General features: G+C 34.1%; 1 protein-coding gene across 1 annotated transcript; it reads left to right on the top strand.

Annotated features, from left to right (window-relative positions):
• Positions 1 to 466: 466 nt before the first annotated feature.
• LOC109174941 (probable pectinesterase 55) lies at positions 467 to 5669 on the top strand. Its single transcript, XM_019324178.1, has 6 exons — positions 467 to 487; positions 529 to 807; positions 922 to 1087; positions 2285 to 2500; positions 4799 to 5046; positions 5306 to 5669. Exons 2-6 carry the CDS (start codon positions 581 to 583, stop codon positions 5463 to 5465), a joined length of 1017 nt encoding a protein of 338 aa, XP_019179723.1. The 5' UTR covers positions 467 to 487; positions 529 to 580; the 3' UTR covers positions 5466 to 5669.
• Positions 5670 to 10279: the final 4610 nt, after the last annotated feature.

The raw sequence follows: 10279 nt of genomic DNA, 5'->3' as shown, positions 1-10279 counted from the left end.
TTTAGTAGTTTGAGTCAATTAATTATGGACAATTTAAATTTGTTATGGTGGTTTATCTCCTTGTATAGTATGTGCCCTATCCGAGTAACATGTAGTACGTCGCTGTCGCGATGCCTATTTGTATGTGTTTACTCCTCAATTACTTGCTTTGATTTGACAATTCCTTAAACTACCAAAGAAGAAATACAAAAAGGAAAATGACAAGCGGAGGCAATCACGGCAAAAAACGAGAGCAGAAAAAATCTAGTATTCCGGCGACGGTGGAAGCAGACAAAACAGCATGGAATCTACAACACAACATTTTGTTGGCATGTTAGTTATTCCCACAAAACGTTAGGTTTTAGGTACAAAAATAACAGGAATAAATGGGCACGTACTCACACTAGCTAATAGCTATAAATTAAAGTAACTCCACACTTCTTTTTGTACTACACCATCCATCCATTCATCAACTCTGATCTGATCTGATCTGACTGACTCTCCATATACTAGCTACTAGCTACTAGCTACAACAACTCTGATAGATCCATCTGCAAAACTAAAATTTCAAGAATACAATCTCCTACCATACCATACCATCATGTTCAAGAATTTGCCATTATTATTTCTCCTTTTCTTCTTCTTCCTCGGCTTGGTTAATGGCAGATGGCAGCAGCATGATGAAGAGGTAGTTGTGTCTCTTCCAACCATCTATGTTGACCACTCAGGGTTGACCACCAAGTTCAAAACCATCCAATCAGCCATTGATTCAATCCCATCCAACAATCTCCGTTGGATTCGCATTTCCATCAAGCCTGGTGTCTACAAGTATATATATATATATATGCATTTCTTTTTTAATTTCTTTCAATTCCAACTAACTTTAATTTATTAATTAATATGCCACATTTAATTTAATTTCTCTTACATACTTACGTACAGAGAAAAGGTAACAATTCCTGGCGACAAGCAATACATTTACCTCAAAGGAGAGGGTGCAAAGAGGCAGCGCCCCATTGTCGTTTGGGATGAGAGCCAGTCACTCCTTGCAAGTCCAACTTTTTTATCCAATGCAGATAATATCAAAGTTGAAAATCTTCATTTTGTGGTAAAAATTCCAATTTCTGTATTCAACTTTCCATCTAGTTTTAAAAAATAATAATTTTACAGCTTTAGTCATTTCATTACTTTAATTTTCTCATCAAATTTGTACATATTTTAATATTTCAATTGATTATAAGAGATAAAATTTTGAACAAAACACCACACTTGAATGACTAAATTATGTACAAATTCGATAGGCGATGACATTATTAGATGAAATTTATAGTTGAGTACTAAAACAATAAAATTTATAGTTTGGAAACAATAAAATTATTAGACTTATAGTCAAGGATTTATTTTTAGTAACTTACAATTTTACCCTTCTACCAATGTGTTACTTTTTATTTATTCGATGTCAATTAATCACTCTCTTCAATTCTTGCTATAAATTGAATTGTTATACAAGTGTAAACATATCTAAGGCAAACACTTGTTTTAGACCATCTTACGTATCCTTGTTCATAAAACGGGTTGGGTCGAGATTAAATGTACTCCCTCTATCTCATTTTATGTGTCTGATTTGGTTAACGAAACTTGACTGAAGTTAGTTTTAATTCAATTTTTCATAATATTAAGTTTAGAGTATACAAAATTTATATATTCATAAACTACACTAAAAATACTATTAAACACAAAAAAAATCAAATTTAAAAATAAGTAAAAAATAATAGAGAAATAAACAAAGAGAAATAGTTGGTTTAACTAATGAATAGTAAATAGGACAAATAAAATGAGACAAAGGGAGTAATAATACTTATATTGGGAAATCTAATACTAAATTAGGAATAAAATGTTTATTACTTATATGGAAAAATGTAATACTTTAAAAAAATAATACTTTACATTTTTATTTTAAAATATTACATTTTTTTCTCAAAAGTATCACATTTGTCTTTATAAGTAATAAACACTTGTCAACGTTACTTATAAAACAAATTGTAATACTTTTGATGAAAAATATTTTTACATTAAAATGTAAAATGTATTAAATTTGTCTTCAAAAGTATTACGTTTGCCAAGTAACAAATATTTTATTTTTAATTAGTATTATATTTTTCAGTATAAGTATCACATTTTTATATTGACCCGACTCGACCCGTTTCACGAATAAAGATTCATAAAACGTTCACACAAGTGTAACCCTTAAATTATATTATTTAAAATTTAGTAATAAGTAAAACTATGTGTAACCTTTGAACAGAATTCCTATAACTATCCTCCAAAGAAGTCAGGCGGCGCTCCCCTGAAACCGGCGGTGGCGGCCATGATTAACGGCGACAAAACAGCGTTTTACCGGTGTGGTTTCTCCGGCGTACAAGACACATTGTTGGATGCTATGGGCAGACATTATTTCAAGCATTGCACCATTGAAGGGGCCGTGGACTTCATCTTTGGAGCCGGTCAGTCTATTTATGAGGTAAATTCAAACTAGCTTTTTGTTGTTTTCTTCGTTTATTGACCTCTTTTTTAGCCACATCTATTTACTTGTGGGGAATGCAAACTATATTTTGAAATTGTTGACCTCAACGGCCATCATCTAATCCATAATTATTGCATAAAGTTGGGAAGAACAATTATTGCATAAAGGTTTTCACTTCTCCTAGAAATATTTTAATAATTCCATAGTTCATACTATAATATTATTTAGTAGAAAAAATATTTATATATCTAACCGAGTTGCTTAGACAATTTGATTTTTGATAAATATAAAATTCTAAACTTAAATTCTCTATGACTATATATAGGAGTTGCTTTCCATAAATCAAAGCAAAAACGAATAAAAACTTATAAGTAATTTATTTGAATTATTTGAAAATAAAATAAAAAGGTTATACGTTTCCTAGTAATTCCTTAATTTTAAACAAAATGATCAATTCAATCATGCATACTCTAATATGGAGATACAAATATTATGTTATACAATACTATAATTTTTTTTTTTTAATATTCTCATGCAAATATACTATAATTAATGAAATTAGAGGATTAGATTCTGAGTAAGAGTCAAAATTTGTCAGTGTAATTTATGTTAAATTTAATTTTTTTTTGAATGCTACTATGTCAAATTCGAATTAATTAGTCTTATATTGATGAAAATATTAATTAAATGTTGTATGCAAAAATTATACGGTTGGGTTTGGTTGTCATTTTTCATTCAATAATAAATAAATGACCAATTAAATTCATATTTTAAAATAAGGTATGTAGAATTATCACACTTGGTGTTTGGTTTATGGAATGGACAAGAAATGAAATGACATTCCATGAAATAGATCCATTACATCATTTCGTTCATTTTTAGAACCATGGAATTGACAATTCCCTGAGAATAGTCATTTGAAGGTCCTCCATGGTATTAGATATTCTTACATCATCATAAGAATAGCTAATTGTATTATTGAATATCAAAACTACCATGTGTATAAATTCATTTTAGATTAATTTCAATTCTATATATAAATAAATATATAAAGTATACTCTGTATTTATTTTATATTAATTTAAATTTTTATATAAAAAAAGATTATTTATTTATTATTTCAAGTAAGAGTATTTTTGTCATTTCATTTGACTATATAGTCATGTTCTATTATTTAATCAACCAAACATTTAAATATAAATTTTTATGTAATTTCATAAACTAACCAAATATTGGAATAACATTCCTATTATTTGTCTGAGTAGCTAGTCGGTTCTTGATCGAGTTGTAGATTATGCGTAAGAACACATGATCGAGTCATAACAGCCGTAGTGTGGAGTTACACCAATGTGGTGGGCTCGACAACTTATAACATAGACCACGATCCACCTAGCATTGTGGACCCTGGTCCAAAATGACATTTAATTAATTTAGTACCCTTCATTTAACAAATTATATACTCATTTTAGACCAATGTCCACACTATAGGTGGACCCTAGTCCATGGTATAACAATTGAGAGGACACCAAACACTAGTCCTTCCACCTGATAGATCAATCAATGAGTCATCATAATTTTCCTCTCCAGTCTCCATTATCTTGTGAGGTCAGGATGTAGCAATCATGTAGGACCCTGATGATGAGAGAATTTCGCCTTATGTGGACAAACAATCCTATTATATTCTCTCTCTTTTCTTTTTTTTTTTTAAATTGATGATTTAAAAAAAAAAAAAAAGATTCTATAATCGTATTATATTCCTATTACTTCTATTTTTATACTGTGGACCACTGTCCATTATTTAATTAAACCTGAATTGAATAGCTGCATTTTCACAAGATTGCAGGCCATTAAATATCTTCATACATTTTTTATTTTTTTATTTTTTTTTATTTTTTACTTTGTTAGGCCAAACGGCCTATGAAATAAATCGATTCAATTTTCCTTGGAAACAGTACATTTTGATCTTCACAAGTAGGAAATGAAATATTAAAGCCTGTTCTTAATTAATGACATGATTTTGCTGGTTCCTAGGAAGAGTACGTTGTACTGCTCGTGGTTAACAAAGCGGTAGCTATCAACAAATTACTTTGAGAAAATTATATTTTTCATTTTGATTTAATTTATTTCCACTTACTTACAATCTTTACACCTTATATTCAAATGCAATCGAGTTATTAAGTCTTAACACCAACAAAACACAAATTTTACTTCAAGAATATAAATTAAAAATATTTCTTTGGCCTTTAATTTTGGGAAATAATTATAATTAATTTATTTTATTGTTATTTATTGTAGGAGTGTAGAATAGTTGTGAATGCTGGATCAATAGGAGAAGGCACAACAGGGTTCATAACAGCACAAGGAAGGTCAAGAGCAAAAGACAGCAATGCATTTGTATTCAAGAATTGCGAAGTGGTTGGAAATGGCATGGCACTGTTGGGAAGGGCATGGAGAAGCTATTCTAGGACCATTTTTTATAATTCCTCCCTCTCCAACATCGTTGTTCCTCAAGGTTGGGATTCTTGGTCCTACAAAGATTACGAGTAAGACACTTCACTTTTAGTAATAAACGGATTAATTTTATTATAAGTTATCACATTTTTTTTTGTTATTGAAACCTTCCTAAAAGAATTGAGAGAATAAATATTAATACAATCCTAAACTGGATTATATATATGAATTAAACAACATTAACTAAACAAATAATGTCCGATGTTAACTGTGTATTCGACATTTTTATGAATCAATATCGAAGAATTTTCATTATTATTATTGTTTTTCTTAATAATTACTAATATTCAGGCACCAGCTAACATTTGCTGAGGTGGAATGCTATGGACCTGGGTCGGACACCTCAAAGAGAGTTCCATGGGAAGCAAGGTTGAGTCAAGAAATGGTGAAGTACTTCACCAGCATGGACTTCATTGACGGTGATCAATGGATTAGCAAACAACCTTACTAATTGTAGTACTAATTAATTATGCCCAATACATCTTTGTTTTAGTAACATAGTATGTAGTGTGTTATTCGGACATTATATATTTTTGTAGGAAGTTTACATTTTCGAATATTATTGTTGTACCTTTCTTCTTATACAACTCATAATTCGCTCATTAGCACTTACATTTGAAATTTTGATAAATATGATTTGTTTTTAATATTTGTATATTTAAAATATTTTGGATAATATTGATATTATCTAATTTGTTAATTAGATAATATCAAAAGAGTTTGAACCTATCACAACTCTTCTATCCTTCTCCCAAAAGGTTAAATCCCCCAACCCTAAGGCCCCTCGACCCGACAGAGCATGTGGGACAACTCTTCTATCCTATAACTGTAAATAGGAACTCTTCTTTCAAACTTTCACCTTAATGACCAATTGAGCTGCCCATGCAGGCTATAAATAGGAACTCTTACTTCTATGCAAACATGATATCCTAGGAAATAACCATGTAAACATCCTGAAAATATTATTCGTAAATCACAATAAAAATGTGATCCTGAAAGTAAAAGCCCCTCCTCCAATCATGCATGTTGAATGTGGTCCTGAAAGTAAAAGCCTCTCCCCCAATCATGCATGTTGATCCAAACCTCTACTGAAGATCAAGCCATTTGAACCCAGATGCCCTTCAACGAAGAACAAGCTATATATACAAGCCCTTCTTTGAAGATCAAGCCACATGGTGGAGTGTTCCAATTGAAGAATCAGAGGACAACACAGAGATCTTTTACCCACACCGCATTGATACTTGATATGTAACCGGAATTTTGAATTTTTAAATATAATTCAATTTTCTTTGTTCACAAGCACAAATATAATTAATTAAATGACGTGTTTTGTTTAACTAAAAGTTTAAATTGAGTGTATATTGTCTCTTTTTTTATAAAGTAGTATAAAGATCCTTTCGTTTGGAGTTGACTTTGATACTAAAAGAAACAATGTGGTTCATCTCAATTAAAAATTTAAATTGATAGTTAAACTAATTAAACATTTATATTTTATATTATATTATATATACTCGACAAGTATAAACCCTTCTTAGATCAGGCTACCTCAAGTACAAGAAAAAGAAAAATTAGTTGCATGTATGCACAGGGGCGGAGCCAGAATTTTTGTTAAGGGGGCGAAACATTACAACAAAAGAGATATTTTGAAAAAAAAAAATGAAACACTTAAGGAAGTATAGCCATAAATATTATTGGATATGAGTAAAAAATAAAACATATCAAAACTTTATAAAAATATTCATAACAAAATATGAACATAATTAATTTGATAAAATAATTAGAATACAAAATACATTATAAATTACACATCTCATTATTAATATAAAAGAATGTTATATTATATATTGCTCACTATTAACAATAGTTGGTAAAATATCATAAAAATTGCATTAAAACAATAGGAGGATTCAAACCTTAAACCTTTTTAAAGAACACTCACACGCCATGCCAACTAAACTAATTCATCTTTTATTAGATTTATTTGTTTTATTATACTTATACTAAAATCTGAACTATATATATATATATATATATATATATATATATATATATATATATATATATAAGGGTTGTATAGGGGGTGGGGTGGGGTGGGGTGGGGTGGGGTGGGGGGAAGGGGGGAAGCTGCCCCCATTGTAGCTCCGCCCATGTGTATGCATGTAATTCACTTCACCACACCCTGTTTTGACAATATACCCGCTATTATATTTTTGCTATTTTACCCTTGATACGGTAAATATGGAGGTATACGTACGATACAATATCGAATAAAAAATATTTGAGCTCGGGATCCCCGGATTGTGGGTTAGGAATCTCCTGTCAAATAGCACGAGTGTAAAGTAGGTGCCAAAAGTCCCCCCTCATAGCAATAAATGATGTATTTATAGGGGAAGAAGGGGACACGCCCCGGGCCTCCGGCATGGAAGACACGTGGCTCACATGCACTAGGCTAGACCGGGGCCGAGGGAACATACGACACGCGGCGCTATATTCCTGACATCGTCAGATCATTACCTGGGGGAACAAAGATCGGGACTGAGCCACGGAGGTCGGCCCATGTAAGGAGATCGGCTAAGACTAGGGGCCGGGGTCCTGGTAGGGCCAACCTGGGAAAGGCGGTCGGGAACTGGGCTGATGGTCGGGACGGTTATGTTGCCTCTAGCGCTGTTCGGGGGTCAATTACCGACCGGCCTACTGGCTGTTGGACGACTTGTACATGTGGCAATATCCCCATCAAGTAGCCCCATTAGCCCGAAGTCCTGATGATCGCTCGGGAAGAAGGGTCCAAGCTACGTCTAGTCTTGCACGCGCCGAAGCAAGGATCAGGTGCGACGCGGTGCTTGCAAAGCCTACGGATGATGGTTATCCAACAGACCAGTGGGACACGCTGTACACCCTACTTTTCTAAAATCTAAATCCCAATTACTTTTACTTTAACAAGATAGATAAGTAAGATTAATTAACTTAAAACCAATCAATCCAACATAAACGAGTGTCACCGCCACAGCCACCACTCATGGTGACTGCACATGCTACAAAAGGATAACTAATTAGAGTCAAGCTCATCAAAACAACACTAACAACTTGGGGAACAAACCCCGGTGTCCAAGCACACTGTAACACCCCTAATTTTTAAACATTTAAGAACTTACATAATAAATGCAATCTAACGATAATCATCCAAACAGAGCCTCAACTATCCATAAGAGTCGGGGTAATCTTGTAAATGTGTGATATTGTATTTAATTATGTCTAGAGCTTGTCCCTAGGGTTTATATCGTGAATCTCGTGTTGTGATGTTCTTAGTATTCTTGGGTGGGTTTATGCAGGATCGGATGTTGAGTCTAGCCTAGGACTTGTCCTTAGGGCTTTGCATATAGATTTCTTGGTATTCTTGAGGTTTCGGATGCTCCTGAACCGTTATATGATTGATGTTGAGTCTTGACATGTTTAGGAATCGTGTTAGAACGTAATTGGAATGATTTTTAGTTTAATCTTCGTTAATTGAATCCATGATGTTGTTGTTACATGTTAGAACGTGCTTGGACATGGTTTTGGGTTCACGAACGAACCTCGAGCCGGATTTCTACCATAGTACTAATGGGGGGGGGGGGGGGTAGGTGGGGGGACGAATCCCCACCACCTACCCGCTGCCCAGAACGTCCCGTTCCAGCGGGCAGCCGGCGGGCGGTGGCCTGCCCGCCGGCCACCCGCTGGAAACCAGACCGCCCACCGGCGGGTGACCTGCGGGTGATCCACCACCCGCTGGAAAGTGGGTGCGTGGCGTGATGTTTTTCCCTGTTTGATGTTTCCCCGCGTCCTATTGTATCTCTTGTACCCCGTTTGACGTGTATGAGTCCCGTTTGATGTTTTGGATACCGTTCTAGGAATTTATGTGTAGTACGTATCATTGTTATTATGTCTTGATTTTTATTGATTGATTATGTGTTGATTGATTGAATGATGAATGAGTATTGTGGTCATTGCGCAATGATTAATGTGACTGATGATAATGAGATTGTGATTGGTGGAGATGAATTGTTGGCGGAAAACACAACGAGTGCTCGGTTATCGTGGTAAAGGCACGGACCACCCCTTAGACTTGCTGGCTAAAGGCTTGGGTTAGGGTATAAGCGCTTCGGTGTCATGTTAGAGCTATATGCGCTGACCCCTTGGTATTGGTGCTAGGGGCACGGACCATGCGAATGACACTTCGGTGCTACCATGTTAATGGTTACGGAGCGGGGCATGTAGTTGCTCCGAAGGGATAAGGGAAGAGGTATAAGGGTAGCCTGGAGGTATAGGTTGGAACTGAAATAAGGATGGAGTGGAGTGAAAAGGTTGGAACTTGGTATAAGGTTGGAACTTGGTATAAGGTTGGAAGATGGATTGTGTGCCTTAATGATTAATTGCTATTGATTGTCTTTGAATCCCATTGTTGTCTCTATTTGTTATTTATGAGCTTATTTGTCTATTATGTCTTGTATTGTGTTCTTAGGATGCATGCTAGTCTTTATGATTGTTCTAAAGTGTCAAGTCTGTTGTTGTGTCTTGAGACTGATCTTGGTTTAAAGCTAGAGTTGCTTAGGTTATATATGTATGTATTCCGATTTCAAAATGATTTTCCTATATCTACCTATATTGTACTTAACGTGTGGGAGTGGGTTACCAACATTATTCGCTGACGGTTGTTACACCGTATGTTTTTCAGGTGCGGATCATTAGCTAGAAGTGCGCTAGTTGGACCTGTGGACTTAGCTTAGTTAGTTCTAGCATTAGTAGATGGCTTGTGTGCCTTGGATTGTATTTGAATATTGATTTATGGATTATATATGTTTGGTTAGTTTAGCCTGTGCATCTAAGTTCTCAAACCTAGGTGTGGCATAGCACCCCGACTCTTATGGATAGTTTATGCTCTGTTTGGATGATTATCGTTAGATTGCATTTATTATATAAACTTTAAATGTTTTAAAAATTAAGGGTGTTACATAATTGATTGCCCATTAACGTAGGCAAGCAGGGAAAAGCCAAAAGGCCCTCATTTAAGAAGTCTTAATGACCTCTCATTTTGTTTTTAAATGTATGAGGGTGTTTTTGGGAAAGATTAATCTTTTTCTAAAATGCTTAATTGAAACGTTGTAAATGTAGCATTTTAGTTTTCAGCAGTTTAGAGAAAATTGTTGTCCCAAACAGTAAGTTACCAAACAATATTTTCGTCAAAATGTTTGCGGATTCGCCAATAACTAAACAAGCTTATTATGTAAT

The sequence above is a fragment of the Ipomoea nil genome, unplaced genomic scaffold, assembly GCF_001879475.1.
Source record: "Ipomoea nil cultivar Tokyo-kokei standard unplaced genomic scaffold, Asagao_1.1 scaffold0672, whole genome shotgun sequence".
Classification (NCBI taxonomy): Eukaryota; Viridiplantae; Streptophyta; class Magnoliopsida; order Solanales; family Convolvulaceae; genus Ipomoea; species Ipomoea nil.
The sequence above is the reverse complement of the archived record's forward strand: the minus strand, read 5'-3'. Positions and strand labels throughout refer to the sequence as shown.